General features: G+C 46.9%; 1 protein-coding gene across 1 annotated transcript; it reads left to right on the top strand.

Moving 5' to 3' along the window:
- Window positions 1-20045: 20045 nt before the first annotated feature.
- On the top strand, window positions 20046-24876 carry LOC125547629 (CBL-interacting protein kinase 17). The gene is made up of 12 exons (XM_048711454.2): window positions 20046-20413; window positions 22311-22382; window positions 22504-22611; window positions 22765-22845; window positions 22959-23012; window positions 23089-23214; window positions 23321-23530; window positions 23656-23760; window positions 23951-24067; window positions 24161-24223; window positions 24331-24405; window positions 24529-24876. The coding sequence occupies exons 1-12, from the start codon at window positions 20129-20131 to the stop codon at window positions 24646-24648; spliced, it is 1416 nt and encodes a 471-aa protein (XP_048567411.1). The 5' UTR covers window positions 20046-20128; the 3' UTR covers window positions 24649-24876.
- The last annotated feature ends 357 nt before the right edge of the window (window positions 24877-25233 follow it).

Below are 25233 nucleotides of genomic sequence, written 5' to 3'. Positions count from 1 at the left end.
CCACATCCTCCATTACCTCATCCTCGTCCCTGTAAGCTGAGGTCCCGGAAGTAGCAGCGCTGCCAGTTCCAAAGTTCGTCTGGTTAAAACAAGAAAAACAAACAGCACGGGGCGTCGAGTGAATACAAAGGGAGACACTCACGCAGAAGCGACGGGGATGTCAATCTTAATCTTCGGCAATGCCTTCCGAGTCTTCGGCTCTGCAACTTTGGGATGCTTTGGCGCTTTTTCGGTCGGGGTTGGTGAAGAGATCCGAGGACGCTTTGAAGACTGACCAGCCTGAGCAGTCGCCTTTTCGCGGGCGCTCGGTCGTTCTTGGTCAAGCTTGGATCGCCTCTCCCTGCGAGGAGGCGACTCGACTTCTTCGTCACTTGAGTCGTCGCTTTCTCCGTCCCCTTCGCCATCAGAAGTCCATTCGCCACTGTCGCCGCCGCTCGCCTCTCCTTCCAGATCTTGCTCTTGCTCTCCGTTGGGCATTGAATACATTTCGATAAGGGCCTGAAAGAAAGCAGGAAGAATAAAGTCAGTCGACGCGGTATAGACAGCTGCGCGAGTGAATTCAGATTACAATCAAAAGCTCAGAATCGGACCTTCTCTGGTACATGGGACTGGTCGAATGGAGGAACTCTCCTGGCTCCCCTGGGATTGTCCTTGTTTCCGGTCATGCCCGACAGCCACTTCTCCAGTGTGTCGTCATCGACCTCCTCCGGGTGAATCCGAGTGGAGTCGTCAAGACCCGAATACATCCACATCGGATGGTCTCGGGCTTGAAGAGGCTGGATGCGCCGCTGGAGGAAGACCTCCAAGAGATCCATAACGGTGACCCCGTCACGGATAAGCTGGACCACTCGCTTGACCAGCACCCTCACCTGCGCCTTCTCCTCTGGGAGCACCTTCAAAGAGGAGGGTTTCCTCACTCGGTCCATGGTAAAAGGAGGGATGCCAGTCGAGTCCCTGGCGTCGACTGGTCTTTGTAGTAAAACCAGGTCGACTGCCATCCGCGAACCGAGTCGGGAAGAATCATGGCCGGGAAGGAACTTTTCCCTCTCATCTGAACACTAAGACCCCCACACATCTGAATCACTTGAGTTCTCTCGTCACTCGAATTGGCCTTTTTCACAGTCTGAGAGCGACAAGTGAAAATGTGCTTGAAAAGACCCCAGCGAGGCCGACAACCCAAGAAATTCTCACAGAAAGAAACGAAAGCGGCGAGATAAACGATTGTGTTGGGAGTGAAGTGGTGGAGTTGTGCCCCAAAGAAGTTCAGAAATCCCCGAAAGAAAGGGTGAGGAGGCAAGGAAAATCCACGGTCGACGTGGGTGGCAAGGAAAACGCACTCACCCTCCCAAGGTTGCGGCTCGGATTCCTTCCCCGGAAGCCGTGCCGATTCATGGGGGATCAGCCCTCCTTCGGCTAGGTCGTTGAGGTCCTCTTGGGTGATCGTCGAGCGGATCCAGTCGCCCTGGATCCAGCCCTTCGGCAGGCCGGTTCGCGAGGAAGATCCACCCCGACCGGTCGCCTTCCCCTTCGCCTTTGCCGTCGCCTTCTTCGCCCGCTCCAGAGCCGCCGTCTTCTCCTTCCCCATCATCGTCGGTGAGACGCGTACGGAGCGGTGACGCTGGGGCGAGAGCGAGCGCGACGAAGGAGCCTAAAGAGGAGAAGAGATAATGGAGACGCACTGTTCAAGAGACCCCGGTCCGACGCCTTATATGAGGCCGCTTCCGAGTGGCTGACTGGTAGGCCCGGGCGGTCCTGTCAAATCCCGTAACAATCGCGCGCGCGATACGTGGCGAAAAAGGTGGCACGGGGATCGAGGTGGCTCCGCCCTATCCCATCCGATTACTACGGCCTCCCCCGTCCCGTGCGCTTCCCAAAATTCGGATCCCGCGAAATCTGCGGGCAACAGAACGACTTGTCAGACCGAAGATCTCCTCCACACCATCACTCGGAGCCTTTCAAGTAAAGAAACTCACTTGACAAAAAACTAAGAATGGATCAAGGCGACTGAAAGGGAAGTTGCTATCATCACTCAGGTTCATTGATCCGAAACAAGATATGCTCATGACATGAAAAATGAGTCAGAGAAGTGCTCAACCCCTTTCCCACGCAAACCTCGGTCCATTCGGAGGCTAATGATGAAGCTATGTACCTAGGGTAGGGTCATGGACCTGTCCCAGCTGCCCTACCCAAGGACATCTCAAGAAGAAATCACCTTCCAATCGACTTGGAGGTGTTCCACTCGACAGACTCGAAGACACTCGACCAAGAAGCAATCACTCGACCAAGATCCAACCACCCGATGGCCAGGAGACCTAAAGGCACTCCGCACGCTAAACGGTCGGTTATTATGTAGCTTTTATGGTCATCATAGCACTTTATTAGAGGCGTTACCAGTAACGCCCGACCTTAATGTATTTAAGACCCTGCACAACTGAGGGCCGGAGGGGTCCGGCGAACTCTATATAAGCCACCCCCTCCTCAGTGTAAAGGGTTCGCACCCCTGTAATTCATACACGCATAATCCAGTCGACCGCCTCCGGGCTCCGAGACGTAGGGCTATTACTTCCTTCGAGAAGGGCCTGAACTCGTAAACCTCGTGTGCTTACAACTTCTCCATAGCTAAGATCTTGCCTCTCCATACCTACCCCCCTACATTACTGTCAGACTTAGAACCACGACACCCAGCGAAGGATGTCAACTGCCATCGCGCCCTTCGCTGGGTCAGGAATCAGCGTCTTCAGCTCTTCTTTAGTGGCCTTCATGAGCACTGCATTAGATTCGTTCTGCATGTCAGGCATGGAGCCAAAGTTTGAGCACACCTTCATGGTGTTCTCGAACTTGGTGCGGTCACCAGTCGACCACCCGAGAAAGAAGGCCCTCCAGCCAATACCCCAAGGGAAGGAGTTGGCGTTGGAGCTGGAGCTAGAGCTCATGGCGATGGGGAGGAGGAAGGTTGACAGTGAGAGAAGAGAGGGGTGAGTAAGTAGTGGTGGGCAGGGTGAGTAAATATAGGGGGGTGGAGAGGAGGAGAAGAATAACAGTCATACCATTTTAACTACATGCTCTTCAATAAGCCATGAACTCTGTGATGTGCTTGACTTCATGAATTGTGTGCAGATCGAGGAGAGCAATGAGATGGGCACGGAGATGCTCCCGGCTGTTGACAACAAGGGCAAGAAGCCCCTTCACCCAATGCCCAACGAGGTTGTGCTGTCGTCCACCGCCGAGGAAGACCTGAAGACGCCTGAGGGTGGCGACGACGAGGGCATGGAGGAGCCCCCCAGCAATAAGCGCCGCAACTACGGCCACTACCATCAGGAGGATGGCACAACTCACTTCTGCAAGGTCATCCTTGCACCGAAGCTTGAGTGCATCCCCATGCCCCTGGACTTCACCAATCACTTCGTCGCGGTGTCGACGGAGTTCAAACTCAGGAACAACACTGGCTGCTCCTGAAAGGTGACGGTGAAACTGATGAACGGTAGGGTGACCCTGGATCAGGGTTGGGCCACCTACGCAGTCGTTCATCAGATCAAGATCGGCTACATCGTGACGTTCAAGCTCCTCACTCCCGACACCCTCAAGGTCATCATCTTCGACGACGATGGCATTGAGGTCGTCAACAAGTGCGGGAAGCACGACGAAGCCTTCGCCGCCAAGGAGTAGGGCCGGGGTCTCACTAAGTACTATCGAGTCAGCTTTTGAACTGTTTATGTTTATGGTTTATGCGTAGAACTATTATGAAGTGTGGTACTGCTTATCTAAAATATGCTCTTAAGTAGTTGATCATCTGTTTATACTCTGCTCTGTTTATGATGTGTGCTACATGGTTGTGCCGAAGTGTGCTGGTAACCTCACCAACTAGCCAAAGAGGTTACCACACACCAGGCGTTGCATACAACCAAATACCATGCCTTGGGTTTGTCCACTAACATGCATGTAACCAAACACCAGACAGTGTGGTTCTACCCATGCAGGCAAGAGCGCATGCAGGCAACCAAACAACATGCAGATGGTGCATTTGAGGCTGCATTTGCATAGCCAGGTTGAGTGGAGAAGTGTATGCAATGCAAGTACTGTAGCGCACGACAACCAAACATGCCCCTAGTGTCTTTCACCGACTCAAGATGAGGGAAAACGAGATAGCATCGATGCATGGCTAGTTAGGAAGGTGGAAGGATGATAGTAAGCCGTTTGAGACGAGGAAAGAAATGCGAGATACAACAAGGAGATGGAAATCTCGAGGAGATAGATAGGGCTGACAGCGTCGAGGTCGAGCTGGTGTATACGGACTCCAGAGGCGTCTACGTTCGGAGTAGGAGATCACTGGCAGGCCTTGTTTAGACCAGAGTTGTTAGGATACGCATCTTTTCCGAACAATGATCTGATTTTATCGATCCGTGCACAGAGAGTACAAGAGATTATAGAATAACAATAGATGCCAGGGAGATCACTGGCAAGTCTTGTTTAGACCAAGTGTTCAGGGATATGCATCTTTCTAAAACAATGACATGGTTTTATTGATTCAACAAAGAAAGAACAAAAAGCATCCCATGTTTCTTCCGCTCAGGTTATCATGATGATGTGTGTTTCTGTAACCGTTAAGAGTATGTTCTTCTTCTTCGTCTCTAATTTAATGAGATGAGACAGAGCTTTTGCCGTCATTTTTTTTTAAAATTGATCGTGTCTCTGGCGTACTTGTATTGTGATGCCTCCCTTCCACCATGTACTCTCTTTTACTTCTCGTATCAATGAAAAGATATGCGTGCTTTTCGTATTCACGAAAAAAGAACAAAATGACTGAAATAGCTGGAATGAATATTAGAGTTTAATAATAAACATGGAGGCTACTTTATGATTCTTTAAAGTCAACATCTCTAACTATTCTAACCGCATCTTGATGTTTCTCTATGCAATGAGCGGTCTTGTATGGCCTAGTTTACTTTGATTATACATCTTTACAATATTATCTGAGAATAAACTGAGCGTAAAGGAGACCATAGTTTTAAAAAAAACATGTAGAGTGAAACTGTTAATAGTAAAAAAAAATGAGGATGTGATACTGTTAATATTGATAGATGTGTAGAGTATGAATCTGAAGAACATAGAGAATACATAGAGGATGAGTAGTTATTTACCAAAAAATGCCTGGCCAACATTTTGGCAAGCCAAAAATTTGGCTACCAATTGATTATCTACCAACTTACTTTGCCAGTCTCTCAAAAATTCCCAAAAATTGGGAAGTTTTGGAGTTGCTAAATGTTGTCATGACAAAAGGTTAGCTAGCCAATTTTGTTGGCTATCAACCAAGCATGCTCGTAGTGCCTCATGTATGTGAGGTGTGTGTAATGCAATAATTGTAAAAAACAAATCATTTTCCAGTTGCATCCGCGGCTCGTTCTAGTGACGGTAGTGGTTGTTCGGTGAATCTTAATATAACTTTTATTATGTTTGGGGTGACTCTGGGTCATTTCCGCAAAAAATAAAAGTCAAAGGTCCACTGAAACTATACCGGAATTGTGTATACTGCTTGCGTATTTGCATGCATCACTGCACTAGTTTAGGTAATTACTTTCTCGCACTTAGACATAGACATGTGTTAGTTCAACTCTTTTCTTTGTGAGCAGTGGCTGCCGACTTATATGCATGTATCGACACAGCACATACATGCTGCATGTTTGCATTGCATGATGGACGTAACATGCATGCATGGTCGATCCGGCTAAGAGCATGCGTCAAATAAAGCGCGCGCAAAAAAATCGGGTGTTTACCGCTCGCTCGCTCGCGCGGCGCGGGAAAAGATGACGCGCAAAAAAAAGCGGGGGGCGCGCGGCAGTTTTGGCGCGTGTCGACGCGCGCTATAAATCCAGCGCCTAGCCATGCGCTCTCTCATCGCTCTGCCTCACCACACGCCCTTCGCCGCTCTCTCCGCCGGTCGCCGCCGCTCTTTCTCGTCTCGCTGCCGTCGCACCATTATGCCGCCACGCCGCCGGGGAAGTTCGGGTTACTGCGACGTCCACGCGCGCCCCTCCGACTGCTTCTCTAACGAGATCCGGTCCGGTGAGATGCGCCTTGGCCTCGGCACATTCGGCACCGCCCACGAGGCCGCCCGCGCGTACGACGCGGCTGAGTGGCGTCTCCGGCAGCCTCGTAGGAAGATGAACTTCCCCGAGGCGGCGAGAGCACCGCCTCGGCATCACTGAGATGGACGAGGAGGCCATGGCGGTGTGGCGCCAACACTTTCCAGAGGACGTCGTCAACGAGCGCGAATTCTACGCGCAAAGGAGGGCGAAGCGAGCCGCCTATTGCGAGGACAGGCGTACGCGGAAGGCGGCCGCGCTCTTCAACATCAAGCTGAAAGAAGCGTCGACCTGGGACTTCAACGATGAACGGTGGATTGACGCATTCATTACGACGTCGAAGGAGGAGGAGGACATCACCGAGTCGGAGTCAGAGTCAGAGGACGACATCACCGAGCCGGAGTCGGAGGAGGAGGAAGACGATGAGTAGTTGAAATAGGACTACTTTTTTATCTATCTATGCCATATGAACTATCTATACTATTCTTTTGTATCTTTTTATCTATCTATGCTATGAACTATCTTTTTTTTGTGTATGTATGTGTATCGCGCGCTGTATTTTAGTGCACCTGGTGAAGCCCTACAACGCTAAAAAATTGCAGCGCCTGGTGAAGCGCTACAACAGCGCACTAAAAAGTTGCAGCGCCTGGTGAAGCAACTGAGGACTCGGACGCAAAAACAGCCGTTGTGTGCGCTGTAAAAAAACTTTTAGCACGCCGTGCCTGCGCGTGTCTGTTGAAGATGCTTTAACGCACGACTGAGACATCACGGCAACAACACGGTGTCCTTGACCAAGCTTGCTTGACACAGAAAAAAAAAAGATAAACGAACAGAACAAAGTGTCACGTAGATAGAGTACCAAAAAGGCTTATCGACCGTGCGACGCGTCCCGGTCGGATCGTCACGTACCTAACTAATCCACTGCTCATCTAAAAATGAGAAGAAAAATCCACTGCGCATCTGAAAAACAATCCAACCCTAATGCCTGAGTACGCACATGGACGGTCGTACCACCGTCCGATCGGCGATCGCACGTGGCTACCATCAAAGCAATCATGCTGCCGATCGTTGCAGGGTAGGCCTTAATTTGTCTTCTTTTACGGTCGACATCGTACTGCACCGAAATGGATTATACATATGATCACGGCATCAGCTAGATGACAGGGTCGAGAGGAGATTACGTAAGGATGCGGAATATTGTTAGGCCCGCCGGGCGAGAAACGGCCTCTGCACGCCAAGCTAGCGAACACTTGTAGAAGGCTCTAATTAAACAAATGACAATACAACGACTGAATCCCCTTGAAATAATCAAGTTTGGAAGCAACAGCTGGGCGGCGTGCACTCATCTACTTATCCTTATACTTATCACGCGTTTGTTTTCCCTCAGAAAGTTCTGAGCTGAGGGCATGAGATTGATCATCATGAGGATAACTCGGTATGCTGAACACGGGAACGCCTCCGACCCAATTCACCAGGAGCGAGTCTCCTTCCACGCAGCAGAGGCGGCAGATGGTGGCGACGAGGGACGCGGAAGCGGCGCCTCGGGCGCGTTCGAACCGGGCCGCACGCTAGGGGAAGGCAGCTTGGGCAAGGTGAAGCACGCGCGGCACCACGAGCGAGTCTCCCTCCGGGCAGCGGAGGCGGCATTCGAACTGGGCCGCACGCGCGGCACCGCGCCACGGGGATCACGAGTTGGAAAGAAGAGGAGACAAAATAACGTCGAGTTGTCTACCAACACACCACGTTGAACATATACCAGGCACGGCCGTAGACCAACACGGAACATGGAGAAAACGTAGAGCGTGATTGGTTGGTTACCACAAATTGACAAGACAACATTTTAACGGGCCAAACATTTGGCTACCGGTTGATCTGGTACCAACTTACGTTGCCAATCTCTCAGAATTTATCAAAAATTGGCATGTCCTGGCGGTGCTAAATGCTGGCTAGCCAAATTGATGGCTCTGAAAACCGAGCATGCGCGAATGCCTCATGTATGGGAAAAAAAACTTATACGACCCAGGTCGTATGCTCCTGATTGTGAGATCCGCTCCAGTTGATGATACCTGGCAAAAACGAATCTCAATGCAGGCTGGGAGTTTTTCACGAGTATCAAGGTGTAACACAATAATTATCAACTTTTATCACCTTTCGTTCAATCAAACATCCAACTTTGCCAATCAATCGTTTGCTGTGGCCATTGGGCCATGAAGGCACGGTGAACCCCAGGCTTCGCCGTGGAAGGGTTCCTGCTACGTTTTTAGGTCTGTGTTTTAGGATCCTTAAAAAAAGATGTGTTTTTTTAGCTCGGTTAGGGTTTGTGTCATGTTCAGGAGGCGTGCGTCGGCTCCATAAAGATGAATAAGATTTTTCCCACCCAAATCCCGCTCCGACTGTGCGGCTTGCGTTGTCGAAAAGCGTGTGGAGGTGTTTCTCTGGCTGGCCTCGCGATTCAATCTGTGTTGGTCTTCGTTGGATCCCTTGGATACAGTCTTCATTCGTGTGTTTACATATTGGATCCTTATAATCTACATTTCTTTTCATCGATCGCGGTTGCTGTTCTAGTGTGTTGATCGTGCAGGGCCTTAGCATGGCGGTTTCTCGACTGTGTACTACAATAAGTTTTGGGCGGCTTAAATGAAGGAGTGACGACAACTTTGGCTCACTCTAGTGTTTGTAGTTGCCGCTAGATGGTTTATGAAGCTGGATGTAATTTTTGTTACTTTTGATGCTTTTTGCACTGCCACGACAAACAATGAATAGATGGAAAACTTTCCTAAAAAACAATTTATATATTGAAGTAAAAATTCCTTTATTATAGCCAGTGGACCCATTTACCCTGTTCGCACAAGAGCCTTTGAAATGCTAGGGTACATCATGCTGCATGCATGCATCATGCATTGTCGACGCTGCTAGAGCCCGAGACAGTACGGCAACAGCACGGCGTCCATGACCATGATTGACACGCACTGCCACGTAGGAGTATATCAGATAATAACAAAAAATAATAACAGGGTAGGCGGAAAGAACAAAGTGTTACGTAGACACGTACTCGTAGAGAGAGATAGAGAAAGAAAAAGGTGCTGTAAATGTTTTCAAATTAACCACCTCTTACCGACAGTGCGACGCGTGCCGGTCGGATCGTCACGTACCAAACTAATCCACAGCTTGATGACTCATATAGGTCATGGCTACGCACATGCAGCTAGCTAGCTGCTAGCACGGTCGTATCACTTGTCGGCGGCCGTCCGATCGTACGTGGCCACCAAAGCAATCCGGAGCCCAAGCTCTTGACAATGGCATAAGCACTTCTTTCATAAAGTGTACACCTTAACCTGTTTTCTTTTATTTTACGGTCGACATCGTACTGCACCGAAACCGATTGTCTATATGATCACGGCATCAGCTTCAGCTAGATGACAGGAGAGCAGAGATTACGTAAGAATAGCGAATATAGCTAGGCCCGCCCGGCCAGATACGGTATCTTCACGCCAAGCTAGCCAACACTTGTAAAATGCTCTAATTAAACAAATGAACATATACGTATTACGTAAATACAACGACCGGAAGAATCCCCTTGAATCAACCGAGCCTGGAAGCAACAGGTGGGCCGTCCCGGATATTTTTGTCCACGTCTGCCTGCCCTCATCCAGTTATCCTGGTACTCTCATCTTTTTTTTTTTCTCACCTTGCGGTCCTTTCTGTTGAAGCCCAGGGACTTATTTGTATTTGTTAGAATAAATCCGAGGCATACTGTTGATAATCCAAAGACCAAGCAATCACACGAGCACGATACCGAGATTTGTTAACGAGGTTCACCGGTATAATTACATCCCCGGGGCTTGACTATGGGCGATCCTCCCCATGACACCGCTACAATACCGCACCCGGTCGCCCTGGACACCGGTACATGCCGCCGGCTTTCCCTGCGTTCCGGTGCTATTATGTTGGCATAGGTTACATCATGTGTCTACCCCGTTATATATGAGAGGCCTAGGATACAAGTGTCCTACTAGGACACGACTCCATATCCTATTTAAATACAATACAACTCAGAGTCCAACTGTAACCTAACTTATACATAATATTCGACACAACTCTAACAAACTCCACCTTGGTGAATATTCTCCACCATCTTGAATTCGTCAATGTGTCAAACTTCCATGTACATTGGACTTGAGCTTATCCCATGAGTACCGCTGCTACTCCAAAGACTCCATGTGACTCCACCTGCAACTTGTAGTCACTTCTTTTCTTGACCACTGTCTGAAACTTGAAAAAATTTCACTGTTGCTTTTAGTCATCCCGAGTCAAATTCGCAGTTGTCTCACCACATGTATGACCACCAGAGCCCTGGCCCGTCTCCATGTCCCGTGCATACCGCACGCCTCGCCGCTATTACCGCATCGAGCCTCCGCTGTCCTGGTCGAGTCTCAAGGGTCGCGAAAACCACACCACTCAACCCCCACTGCAGAGTACCACCAGTCATCACCGACCGATGACGAGTTTCACGCTTCCATCAGACCACCGGGCTCCAGTCCAAATTACGTGTCCCTCGCTTTTCCCGCTGAATAGGCTTCGATTCTCTAGATCCTTACACCGTAGCCCCTCAATCCAGCTCCACCTTCAACATGACTCCATGGTGGTTGTACTTGCCACCCCGCACCTCGCCGACTCCAAGCTCTCATGTGCACCGTCTTGAATCAACCCTGCGCCATAGTCTTGTCGAAGCCACACAAACCCTCGGGCCTGCGCCACGTGTTTCCACGCCCCAGAAGTCGGTCACTATCAACATCACGCACCTATGTTGTCGTCGCTCATTCCACCACCGTCTTTTGTACCAACCGACTCACGTCGATCCGTCAGACTGCCTAGTCCGACCCAGGCTCCCAGATCATTTTCTGCGCCATTTCCATCCATCACATGATATTCCCGTCTTAGCTGACATGACTTCCTGCAACGCCTTCAAGCATCCCTGTTGTGCCACCAAATATTTCACCTTGTCTGCCATAACCCAAGGTTTTCAGTTCCGTTGAACTTCTCCACCTCAAACCAAGTACCCTTTGGTATCATAGTTCTTTGTACGACCTAGCTAGTGAAAACATACTCAAGCTTCAAGAGAATGCCTTGCAATTCGCATGCACTTAGCAAAACCCCAAATCCCTAGTTCACTTCTCGTGTGCAAGCAGGAAAACCAGATCACTTGATTGAATCCTGCTACTCACGAATAGCTCCTGTACTAGTTGATGCTTCGCTGACTCCAGCCTTGGAATTACCATTGTTATTCTACTTGCCGCTGGACACAACCTGATGCATCGTTGTTGCTGCCAATAGCCCCTGCTCTCCTCGATGGATGCGTATTACGATAGATTTTCTTCGCTTGAATCGATCTGTCTCAGCCTTCCTTCGCGTCGCATACGAGAACTCGGTCCTCTTTTTTCTCTTCAAACAAATCTCCGTACCTGATTCCTTTGGCTCATAGCACAACACACGTATCAGCAGCACCTGTGCACGCGTGAGCAGCATCGAGCCTCCGTCAAACGCCTGGCCGTTGCTCCTGCCTCAGTAACCCCAGTTGTCCGCCCACCTCATGGCTGCACAAGGGCCTAGCCCATCAAGAACGCACACAACCAGCCACCTAGGCCAGCCTGTCACATCCTAGGCATGCCCACGAGCCACGTTGGCTACAACTCCCTATACGACTGCAACACACCAGGGCTCCGTGCCGCTTCCGAATCCGCTGCTACACACCCAGTCTCGCCGAAACCAAATCGATCAGGTACCGATCCGATCGGCAAGAACTCCATCGTGCTTGCCTCACGTTGCCTACCTTCCGATCGCTTTTTCCAATCTCGCCGAGAACCACACCGTCACCGGCTGCATCTCAAACTCGATACTTCCTCTAGATTAACAATCCACGATCTCTGAACAGCCTAGCTCTGATATCACTTGTTAGAATAAATCTGAGGCATACTGTTGATCATCCAAAGACCAAGCAATCACACGAGCACGACACCGAGATTTGTTAACGAGGTTCACCGATATGGCTACATCCCCGGGGCTTGACTATGGGCGCTCCTCCCCATGACACCGCTACAATACCGCACCCGGTCGTCCTGGACACCGGCACATGCCGCCGGCTTCCCCTGCGTTCCGGTGCTATTATGTTGGCATAGGTTACATCATGTGTTTAGCCCCGCTATATATGAGAGGCCTAGAATACAAGTGTCCTACCAGGACACGACTCCATATCCTATCTAAACACAATACAACTCAGAGTTCAACTGTAACCTAACTTGTACACAATATTCGACACAACTCTAACAGTATTTCCCTCTTCTTTTGGGACTGGTTGTAAAATGTGTTGTTTCATGTGCTTACCAGTGAAGACTCGTGAAATGTCAACCTAAACCTAATATTTTTTTCTCAAAAAAAGGCTATCCTAGTAAGGTTTTCACGGGTTCGTCTTGTGTACCCCTGAGATAAGTACTCAACTAGTTTCCGTCCAAAAGTTCTCAGCCGAGAAGCAGAGACTGAGGATAACTTCGAACTGTTAGAGTAAGCTCACTAGAGGAGGGTAAGACTAGCCACAGTGGGAGTAATTTCAGTAGTAACATCGAGTCTAACTCAGCAAATTTGCTTATGTGGCAATGAGTTAGTGAAGAGAGAGGTAATTGTAGTAACTTAGCTAGTTACTGTAACATCACATGTTCCAATGCAATATGAGTCTATAACCTAATAAATGAATCTTTGCATGTTATCACACTTAAGTTACTACCCACTATGAAGGTAGTAACATAGTCTAGAAATATATGTATGTCACTATCGATTGTGGCTAGTCTAATACAAGACCACATATGCAAATTATTAGCAAAATATAAGACCTTTTTTGGGCTAAGCTGGACTAAAAAACATCTTATATTTTGATACGGAGGGTAGACTTCAAGCTTCATGTTTCTAACAGTGTTTAAAAATGAAAAAATATGGCATGCACATAAATATGTGAACTGTTTTAAGAAATTCCATCTACGGGCTACCAGAAAAAGAAAAATGTGGATTGTTGACAAACCTCTCTCTTTTTATAGCTTACAATTTGAAATATTTTTAGTGAAATTATACATATACATATAACACATTAAGATGTGTACAACATATCAGTGACAGTTAATATGGATAGGAGGGAGTAGAAAACTTCAGATTTATTAGGAACTTCTAAATAAAATTCACGTGTTCCTTTTTTCTTTAAGAAAAATGTGGACCTCCCTATAGCTTGGGAGTCATACAGCTGAACACATTACAAGACCCTTTATTTCGAACAGTTCATGGTGAAAAAACCATGGCTCGAGAGAAACAACCATCATGAATATATGTGGAACCCATACAATTATCGCTAAATATAAAATTCTAACTATAAAAAGAACAATACTCTCATGGAACACTGGACACACCAATAAAGACCAAGAAGCACTAACAAAGCAAAGTGTTAGCAAAAAAGAAGATATTCGTTGCGGTGGAACAAGATGCATGTGTGTAATTCATCGTGTCGCCGAAGAGGTGGTCGACGCCGGGAAATATGTCATCGTCCTACTCAACCATGGTGGAGGAAGATCCAACAGTCGTGCTAGAGTGCTCCCCCAAAATAGGATCGCAAGAGACAGGGCTCTGGAGGCCTGCTGTCTCACTTCTCGGGGCACGCCGAGAAGCAAGATGAGAAAGCGGTAGGTGCCCCAAAGCATCCAAACCAAGAAGCAGACACGTTGGAGATGAAGTGGCTTCAGCGAAACCGAGACACTAATGGGGAGACAAAGGGGAACAATCACAACCGTTCGGTTTCATTCTCCACTAGCACAAAAACATCTTAGCTTCATTGTTGTATGATAAAAAGAAGGGAGCGGGCACGCGTGGCATAGGTCTCGATCCTGCTCGGCTCGATCACAACACGCGGGCGAGGCATGCAGTGGATGATAGGTGGGAAGTACTTTTCTTAGAATCACTTCCTAATGTACATGATCATAGAAACAACAGTGTTTAAAGATCAAGATTTTCATGTGGTTTGTACATAAGACGTGATTCTAACACAACACAATTGGGTAAAACATAGGTGTGAGGGGAGTAAACATTGTTGTTTCTATGATCACGAGTAAACAATTCAACACTTATTTCTTACAAGCATACTAGCCTAGTTATTATGACGAACAATACATGTGTCCTTTAACGTACCTCCGCCTAATAGTATGCTCAATTTGTTTAGCAACTGGTTAGGTGGGGTAAAGCCTAATACGGCGGTACGAATTCAAGTGGGGGTTTGTGCATTACTTGGCTATTTGAAACTATCAAAACAAATATGTGTTTAACAAAACAAATATTACAAACTTTTTCATGTGATCTATCGAGTGTCTGATGGATCTATACGTGGTCATTACCACTCCAAGCGGAAGAGAGGGAGCTTATGACCTTTGAGTGCAACCGATGAGAGATGATAGCACGTGCTACGTACAACCGGTTTAGGTGACGGTCCAATATAGGACTTTCCTCTCCCTATCTAAAGAGCTCTATTAACGCAGACCCTCTTCTGACTATCATTTTAAGAAAGCAGCAAATCCTTCTGTAACGCCCGGGTAATCAAGCTACAGTAATCCAACGATAATCATGCCACGTCACCCCGGTTACTATTGATAATCTACCGTTAGGCCAAAACCGAGTCAAATTCAAACATTAAAATAAAGTTAAATTATAAAAGTTTCGAAATGTTAAACTAAAATGTTCGGAGTGTGCAGTTAAATGCCAGGGTAATTATAATGAAGCAAACACATTTTTATAAAATGCCTAAATAATTTAACTTGATTTAGAACAGAAAAGAAAATAAATAAAAAGATAAGTAAATAAAATTGTTAATTAATTAATTGACTTAATTAACTTAATCAATCCTGTTTAATTAAACTAATTAAACATTAGGTACCTAATTAAGTAATTAAACTGATTAATAGATTAATTAGGTTATTGTACCTATGACATACGGGACCCACCTGCAGGGTTGACCTGGTCAACCTTTGGTCCTGCTGACATCATGCTGATGTCATGCTGACATCATAAATGCAATTTCTAAATTAATTTAATTATGCTAATTCTAGAAAATGATTTAAAATCTTTAAAAATTAATATAAAATAATCCGTAGCTCGGATGAAAATACTTTGTACATGAAAGTTGCTCAGAATGACAAGACGAATTCTGATACGCAGCCCGTTCGTCCGCCACGCATCCCTAACCTATCAAACTCGTAACTTTCCCCCTCCGGTTCACCGGTCCAAAAACGCGAAACACCGGGGATACTTTCCCGGATGTTATCCCCCTTCACCGGTATCACCTACTACCGCGTTAGGGCACCTCTAACGCCGTAACTTGTCATGTCATGCATCATTATGCATATGCTTGCATTATATTTATTGTTTCTTCCCCCTCTTCTCTCTCTAGACACCGAGACCGACGCCGCTGCTACCCCGTACGACTACGGTGTTGACGACCCCTCTCTCTTGCCAGAGCAACCAGGCAAGCCCCCCCCCTTTGATCACCAGATATCGCCTACTCTTTTCTCTACTACTTGCATTAGAGTAGTGTAGCATGTTACTGCTTTCCGTTAATCCTATTCTGATGCATAGCCTGTCCTTGCTACTACTGTTGTTACCTTTACCTGCAATCCTAATGCTTAGTATAGGATGCTAGTATTTTCATCAGTGGCCCTACATCCTTGTCCGTCTGTCATGCTATACTATCGGGCCGTGATCACTCGGGAGTTGATCACGGGGATATACTATATGCTTTATACATGATACATGTGGTGACTAAAGACGGGTCGGCTTGTGGAGCACCCGCGAGTGATTCACGGATTGGGGGCTGAAAGGACCTTTGTCCCAACGGCCCTCTGTGTGGATCTTTGAGGCGGAGCGACAGGGCAGGTTCCGACCACCTAGGAGAGAGGTGGGCCTGGCCCTGGTCGACGTTCGCGGATACTTAACACGCTTAACGAGATCTGGGTATTTGATCTGAGTTTGGCCATTTGGTCTATACGCACTAACCATCTACGCGGGAGCAGTTATGGGTATCCCGGCGTCGTGGTATCAGCCGAAGCCTTCTTGACGTCAGCGACGGAGCGGCGCGCGCCGGATTGGACTGGAACGCCACTAGGCTAGGTCTGCTTCCGGCCGCCCACGCAACGTGCAGGTGTGCTAAGGGCGATGGGCCCAGACCCCTGGGCGCTTAGGTTTAGACCGGCGTGCTGACCTCTCTGTTGGTCTAGGTGGGGCTGCGACGTATTGATCTTCCGAGGCCGGGCATGACCCAGGAAAGTGTGTCTGGCCAAATGGGATCGAGTGTGTTGGGGTATGTGGTGCACCCCTGCAGGGAAGTTAATCTATTCGAATAGCCGTGATCTTCGGTAACAGGACGATTTGGAGTTGTACCTTGACCTTATGACAACTAGAACCAGATACTTAATAAAACACACCCTTCCAAGTGCCAGATACAACCGGTGGTCGCTCTCTCACAGGGCGACGAGGGGAGGATCATCGGTTAGGATTATGCTATGCGATGTTACTTGGTGAACTTACCTTTTGCTCTCTTCTGCTTGCTGCAAGATGGAGGTGGCCAGAAGCGTAGTCTTCGATAGGACTAGCTATCCCCCTCTTATTCCGGCACTCTGCAGTTCAGTCCACATATGATACCCTTACTCCATTTGATACCCATGCATATGTAGTGTAGCTCCTTGCTTGCGAGTACTTTGGATGAGTACTCACGGTTGCTTTCTCCTCCTTTTCCCCCTTTCCTTTCATTCTGGTTGTCGCAACCAGATGCTGGAGTCCAGGAGCCAGACGCCACCGTCGACGACGACTCCTACTACACCGGAGGTGCCTACTACTACGTGGTGCCCGCTGACGACGACCAGGAGTAGTTTAGGAGGATCCCAGGCAGGAGGCCTGCGCCTCCTTCGATTCGTGTCCCAGTTTGTGCTAGCCTTCTTAAGGCAAACTTGTTTAACTTATGTCTGTACTCAGATATTGTTGCTTCCGCTGACTCGTCTATGATCGAGCTCTTGTATTCGAGCCCTCGAGGCCCCCTGGCTTGTAATATGATACTTCTATGACTTATTTTATTTGTAGAGTTGTGTTGTGATATCTTCCCGTGAGTCCCTGATCTTGATCGTACACGTTTGCGTGTATGATTAGTGTACGATTGAATCGGGGGCGTCACACCTTCTCTCTATTCTACTATCTGATCTTGTCGGTTGAAAATCGATCTGAAATATGGTCATATCTTCATTATCCCAATAGTAAATCTTGTTTAGGCACGATGTCCTATTTTTACCGGTTGTGGCTATTTGCTTTTTTATCTTCTTTTCAATTAGCTACTTGAGATATTTTTGGCACTCAGATATTATATTAATTTAATAGATGATTGTGTGCATCGCTTGATGCTGAGGTTGGGGTAATCCTCTTTTTTGGAAAAAAAACTCTTGTCATGCATGAATGAGCCACATGGTCTCGGAGATTTTTCTAGAAATTATTGGACAGAATAAATGGGCTAAACCAATAAATCCAACATAAGGATTTTTTTAAGATTTGTGCTACTTAATATATACATACTTCTTTCATTTCTGAATATTTGTATTTTTAGAGATTTTAAATGGACTACCACATATGGATGTATATAAACATATTTTAGAGTGACGCACTTATTTTGCTTCGTATGTAGTCATTTGTCGAAATCTCTAGAAAAATAATATTTAGAAACGAAGGAAGTATATGATATTTGAACATTTCACAAAAGGATATTATAATACAAAGCAAATGCCAAACATACCACGAGGGGTGGCGACACAATTTTTATTCTTCCTCACTGGACGGTAAGCAGATTAGCGCCGACCTAATAAACCCGAATATATATAGGCACACCACATGAGGAAGCATTCCTGTCTTCTCTCTCGCTTTGTTTGTAAAATTGCCAATTTTGACCCGGAGCGGCGCAAGGAAGCCATTCTTAGTTTTACAAGTGAATATGGTCAAAATGCACAGCTAAACATGCGCCAAAAATAAGGGCAACTTCAACGAACCGGCCCAAACAAACAATTAGAAAATTGTCCCTTTTTTATTCATTTAGGCGGCCAGACGGACACTAAAAGTTCGTCCGTGTCTGCCGGTTCATCAGTGCGCCTCAAGTACCGGCCGCATTTCAGTTTTGACAAAATTTCAAATTAAAATATACTGCAAAAAAATCCGTTCATGACATTAATTAAAATAAAAGGATAACAAAAATAAATTAATTAAGCCTAGATCTAGTGGCCGTCGTCATTGTCCTTGTCATCTTCCTCGTCGTCGAGGTTGATGTAGACTGGAGCCGGCCATGGATATGGCCATGGTGTCAGTCCTGCTGCCGGCCCATGCCTACTGCTTCGGCTGCAACTACTCCGATTGCTGCTGCTTCGGCTCCACCCACTCAGGCGTGCAAGGCAGCGTGGACGTTCACGCCCACACATGCCCCACTAGCCCCGCCAGTGGCCACGACTTCGACGGTGGCGCGGGGGCCTCCAACGCCGAGACTTGGAGCACCAGTGTCAGGCGCAGGTCAGTCCACTAGGCCATCTTGGCCAGTTCGGAGTCCTCGATGTCCTTCTTGAGGGCCTCATCCTCCTCCTTGGTTGTGGTGTTGGAGCGCGCAGGGGCGTTGGTGCATGAGCGGTGAAGCATGACCAACGACGCTGGTCGAGCTCATCGCTGAACCAAATGTCCCAGTGTGGCGAGTCCAATGCGAACGCCGGGTCGTGGCAGAGGTCACTTAGTAGCTGAGTGCGGTGGCGGCAGATCTCCGCCTCCCGCGCATGACCAGAGGCCGAAATGGCTGGCACTGGACCCTATTCGGGTTCAAATGTCAGTCGTTCAGCATGTGCACGTTCATTTAGGGCACAGAGATGGTGTGTTCCCAGTAGTGCTCGCACCGGTTGACCGACACTTACACATGGTCACGCGCCGGCGGTGCAGCCCTGGCAGCACCACGATGAAGGTTGCCACATGGCGGCGCCGCCCCGAGGAGGGGCCGGCATCGTGGTCGTGCGCTCCATTTGTTCGCTTCCACGACATGGTGGGCGGTAGAAAATGGTTATGGGTTGACTGTCCAGCGGCTGGGGCAGAGGGAGAAAGAAAGAGTGGGCATGGTGGGTACTCCCCACAAACATGCATTAAAAAGGACTTACTTAATGGTAGTTGGGTGACTGCCGTGTGGGGCTAGGGTGGACACCAAGGGGGCATGCAACGCGCCCATCTGTTGTTTGTGTGACGCAAACCCGGCACAAATTTAGGGTAAATTTACGCCCACATAGACACGAAGCGGGCATAAAATGAGTTTGCGTCATCGCGTTGGGTCTTGATTTCTGTTCACGCAGATTTAAACGGACAAAAGATGGATGAAATGCATATCTGCCTTGGAGTTGCCCTAGCACACTATTTTTTTATTTATCTTCTTTCCTCGCTCGCCTCATTTTTACCGTAAAAATGTTACTCCTTTCATTTTTGTTACTTCTTCTGTTTTTATTTACTCTGCATATTAGGTTTGTCTAAAATCAAACTTTATATTCTTTCAACAAATTTGTAGAAAAATATATTAACATATACACCACCAAATATATATCATTGAATTCATCATTGCATATATTTTCACACAATATTAATTTGTTACTATAACTTTTTATATTGTTTTTTATAAACTTGGTCAATTTTTATAAAGTTTGGCTTTAACCAATATTAATATGCGGAGAGTATTTATCCTGTTGGGTGGGCTGGCTTCAGGATTAAGGTAAATCCAAACACCAAGCAAACCCCACACCAAACACAACCGCAACCACACACACGGAAAGACCAAGTGGCGAGCTCGGAGAGGATTATTGATTTTCAGAGCTATAAATACGGCCCCTTCCACTTTCCAAATCGCATCGTCATCCTACACGCGAACCACGCCTCCGGCCCGATTCACCAGGAGCGAGTCCCTCTCCGGGCAGCAGCAGATGGGGGCGACGGGCGACTCGGAAGTGGCGGCGGCGGAAGGGGCGGCGGCGGGGTGCCGCGCGCGGGCGGCGCTGCTGGGCGCGTACGAGCTGGGCCGCACGCTCGGGGAAGGCAACTTCGGCAAGGTGAAGCAGGCGCGGCACCGCGCCACCGGGGAGCACTTCGCCGTGAAGATCCTGGACCGCGGCAGGGTGCTCTCCCTCCGCGGCGCCGACGACCAGGTCCGCAGGGAGATCGCCACGCTCACCATGCTCGCGCACCCCAACGTCGTCCGCCTCCACGAGGTAATTACTACTACTACTAATCGCGATCTCCGCTCCTGCTGCTACCCCGCCGCTGCTGTTCTGTTCTGAACCGCCCTGCTCGTTTGATTGGTTTGATTTGATTTCATTTCCTTGTGATCGGTCAGTGGATTCGTTGACGAATCAGCCGCGTGCGATGTATGTTTTGCTGCCTGCTGACTCCCCTAGATCAGATGTACGCATCCTTGGTAAATTTGAGGAAAAGGCGAGCCGTGTTACAAAACATTGATCGGATAGGCGTTCATTATATCTAAACATCTTGATGACCGGGAAGAATCGCGCTACAGTTATCAGCCTGAGATTCCTTAAACAAAGGGCACTTGGAAGTGGGGATTGCGAGCATCATCGTAAGGCTGGTCACAATGATGAGGAACTTAGGAGTAACATCACACACTCCAATACAACTTTGTTTATGTGTCACATATTTAATGAAGAGAGAGGTGCTTGTGGTAACTAGCTAAGTTATCGGAACATCACACACTCCAAGAAACAATGAGTCTATAACCTAATAAATACATCGTTGCATGACACTACATAGATGTTCCTACCCACTATGGAGGTAGTAACATAGTCTAGGGAAGTATGTAAGTTACTAGCTTATGTTCTTGCCCATTATGACCAGCCTAATGCTTATCCATATATGTTCTTGTACATAATTGTTGGAGGGATTCTGCTTTGGGTTATCAGTTCTTATTAGTGTGTTATATACACGTAGGACACTAAACCTACCACGTGGTGTTGGTCCAGTTGGCAAGTTGTCTCCAACTGCATGTTGTCTGTTCGTTGGCCCACCCTCAGACATTGGCTAGTGGGCCCACAGATGCAGATTTCCATTTAGCAGCGTGCCTCTCTTGGCCGTGGATTCATATTATTATCTTTTTTTTGTCTCAAAAAATATATTATTATCTTTTTTTGACATAAATATTATTATTATTGTTTGTTAATTACTCATTATTTCGGGGAATGGTTTGTTAAAATTGAGGGAGAGAATACTTAGAAAGACCTGATCGAGCTGGGTTACAAAACATTGACCGGATAAGAATTCATTCTCCTTTCTGCGGGAGGATAGGGGTTCATATCTAAACATGATGACCTGGAACAATCAATCATATGCTACAATCATCGAAAAATGACAGCTTATTAAGGAGAGTGATGTGTCCGCCCCAGAACAAGGGAGGCTCAAACTCGGGCAGGTCACAACTCGGGTGGGTGACAACTTATTGTCACGTCCTAACCATCCGGGGACCTGGGCATGCGACCGGTCTGCATCACAATACAATTATCAACCGCAGATTCCTTAAAAAAAATGGTACTCCTGCTTGGCGATGGAGATTGCAAGTTTTCAAGAATCATCATAATGTTTATCTATATATGTTTGCAAAGATCCATAGGAACACTTCTATAATTGTGGGGGTTCTCTTTTGAATATTATAGTAGGGTGGGCTAATAGCCTGCAGATCATTGCACGTCACAGGTAGAGATCATTAGCGCGTAGCACGTGGAGTTGGTCCAGTTGGCTGGATCTAGTTCTAGTTGCATAATCTTTGCTCCTTGGTCAACCCTGAAGACATGGGCTAGTGGTCCCACAGAGGCAGATTCAGCTCCATGCCACGCACTTCTCCATGCTAAGATTAATCCTTGATTTGGAATGCATGTGACATGTCGCCGTCAAGTAGCTGCTGCCAGCCCCGTCCTTATCTTTTTATTATTTTCTACTACTATGCAATGATCTTTGTCTTCTGTGAGATATAATTGAAATAGAATTGTTTTAGGTCTAACTCATGGTGCACATAAGCATATGAATTCGTTCACGTGGGCCGTTTAAATAACATCATTGTCGTATTATTAATCCTGCGATTGTTTTAACTCTTGGTTTCAGGTTGCTGCTAGCAAAACAAAGATCTATATGGTGCTTGAGTTTGTCAATGGAGGCGAACTTTTTGACAGGATTGTAAGCCCGTATAACTTTTATTTTTGAATTGTCTGAAACCTTGCTTTGCACTATAAAATTCTCTATCAGGTACATTTCTTAGTTCTAACACTTAAGTTGATTCCTTTCCTACAAATAAAAGGCAATAAAGAGAAAGCTATCTGAACGAGAAGGAAGGAGGCTTTTCCAGCAGCTAATTGATGGTGTGAGCTATTGCCATGGAAAGGGTGTCTACCACAGGGACCTCAAGGTACTGACGACTGAAGTATTTCTTTATTTGGAGCATCTGATCAAGCAATTATCAATCATTCTTATTGTTCTTGTATTATATAATCCGCGAGATGGCCAATATGGCTTGACTGTTCTGTGTTCTCCTCATTTATCCCACTGTTACATGTTACAGCCTGAAAACGTTCTTATTGACCGGAAAGGCAACATCAAGATCTCTGATTTTGGTCTCAGTGCTTTACCCCAACATCTCGGAGTATGACATAAAAACTTATCACACGATTTTCTTGTATTGATCATTACATTTTTATTGATATATTTTCCGAGAATATTTCCGTTTCACTGAATTTAAGATCTGCAACCTTTCAGAATGATGGATTGCTGCATACAACCTGTGGTAGCCCCAACTATATTGCTCCTGAGGTAAAAGACTGGCCACCTTCAGACCAATTGTCTATTTTACAGTATGCTTGCTAATTCTTGTGCCAAATATATCCAGGTTCTGCAGAACAGAGGTTACGACGGATCATTGTCGGATATCTGGTCTTGTGGAGTAATTCTTTACATAATGCTCGTAGGACACCTACCGTTTGATGACCGAAATATGGTTGTTCTTTATCAGAAGGTAGATATTCATAAAAAAGGAAAATAAGTGATATTTAGTGTTCTTTCTGTTATGATAGTTCTCTCAAGCCATTCCAATGATACTACTATTATCTTGTTGCGTGCAGATTTTCAAGGGTGACGCTCAGATCCCGGAGTGGCTTTCTCCCAGTGCACAAAACCTTCTTCGGAGGATTCTTGAACCAAATCCGAGGAAGAGGATTAACATGGCAGAGATCAAAATGCACGAATGGTTTCAGAAGGACTATATTCCTGTTGCTCCATATGATGATGATGATGAAGATGTACGGCTTGGTGCAATTCTACCTATCAAACAGGTATGGCAAGATGACACAAACTATATGATGCTGAAGACCAATTTATGTCCTAATATAGGCATCATGTGTTCCATATTTGTAGCCGCTGATCGGTGAATTTTTGTTTCTGTTTTTCTATCCTGAAGCAAATTAGTGAAGCACCCGGCGACAAGAGTACTCATCAGATGAACGCTTTTCAGCTGATCGGAATGGCATCTTCCCTTGATCTTTCAGGTTTATTTGAGGAAGAGGTATGCACAAACATTTTCCAGTGCCTCCCTTACTGTCTTCAGAGTGATTTGGTCTGCAAAGCTGGGAAGAAAAATCATATGCATGGCTTCTGAAGATAAACACTACATATTCTTTGATCAAAATAATCACTGAATGCTGCCACTACGGTCTTAGACAACAACTAATCTGATCCAGCTGAATTTGTTGCAGGGAGTGTCCCAGAGAAAGATCAGGTTCACATCAGCACATCCACCGAAGGATTTGTTCGACAAGATTGAAGTGTCCGCGACGCAGTCAGGGTTCCATGTTCAGAGAGCACATAGCAAGGTGAGCAGAAGCTTCTCAAAAGGTTTTTCAGCATCACATGATTGAGTACAAGTTTTGAAGGAACTGAAAATGATGTGTCGTGTTATATTTCAGCTCAAAATAACGGGCAATTGCAATGGACCGAACAACCCCACACCATTCTTAGTCTGTGCCGAGGTATAAATTCGGCGAGCTGAACCTTTCTTCTGTGAAACGCGTGGGAAGGGTAACCAATGGAGATCAACTGTTAACATCTGTGGTGCTGTTTCTTTTTCTTGTCCCAGGTTTTTGTGCTTGGCCCCTCTCTGCATGTTGTGGAGCTTAGGAAGTCCCATGGTGACACTGCAGTGTACAGACAGGTAGACGAGCGCTAACAACAACTGGATTTGCCACAGCCATAACTTCACCGTACACATATTCAGTACTGGTGCTTAGTGAGTGAATGACTTAATGGTGTTGCTTTCTTGGAATGTGTTTTGCAGCTCTGCGATAGGATCTCGAGTGATCTGGGGATTGACAAGACTTTCGGGATGGGCTCGCTCTTCGATGACAACCTCCCTGGCTTCGACAGCAGAGCAACGACACCACTGGTTGCCTTGTGATGAGTGTTGTGCTGTAGGTACCCCAACTGACATGATGTTGTAGGACGCTAGGATCATAGCTGTTTATTGATTGGAAATGACGGTGATGGTGTAAGGATTAGGATCGTACGGTGTACAGAACTATATACATATAGTCAAGTCGTGAAATTGACTATCAGTGATGTAATCGTTTTTTGCACGAAAAGGCCAAAGGCCTTTTATATGAAAGCCGACCAACCTTTACAAGGATTTCTTTACATAAATGAAAAACTACACACAGTCTTCCTCCTGCACTTGCCATGAGCGAAGCTCGATACCCCCTCTGGACATTCCAAACACCATGAGAGTTAGGAAAACGGTGTTGACGCAGACGGGAAGTTGCCTGTCGGAGCCAGATGATGCCAACGACTACAATCTAGGAAATAGACAATCGTCCCGGAGAAGAAGGCGATGAACATGGTTGGATGACCACCATAGATCTAGCCAAACAGATACAGGGAGACATAACCTCGTAAGCTCATTGACGATGCTGAAACTGGCCGAATGTTGCCAGTTGGAGGAGGAGCTAGGGGCCAAGACACATGCGTCCGTCCACTCAGTCGAAAG

This window comes from Triticum urartu, chromosome 1A (assembly GCF_056163025.1).
Source record: "Triticum urartu cultivar PI428250 chromosome 1A, HENAU_Tu73, whole genome shotgun sequence".
NCBI lineage: Eukaryota > Viridiplantae > Streptophyta > Magnoliopsida > Poales > Poaceae > Triticum > Triticum urartu.
Note: the sequence above shows the minus strand (reverse complement) of the source record. Positions and strands in the feature narration are given on the sequence as shown.

Coding starts and splice junctions, on each gene's coding strand:
- LOC125547629 (XM_048711454.2), top strand. CDS start 20,129: ATGGGGGCGACGGGCGACTCGGAAGTGGCGGCGGCGGAAGGGGCGGCG. Junction 23,013..23,088: donor CCAACTATATTGCTCCTGAG/GTAAAAGACTGG, acceptor AAATATATCCAG/GTTCTGCAGAACAGAGGTTA. Junction 23,761..23,950: donor CAGGTTTATTTGAGGAAGAG/GTATGCACAAAC, acceptor AATTTGTTGCAG/GGAGTGTCCCAGAGAAAGAT.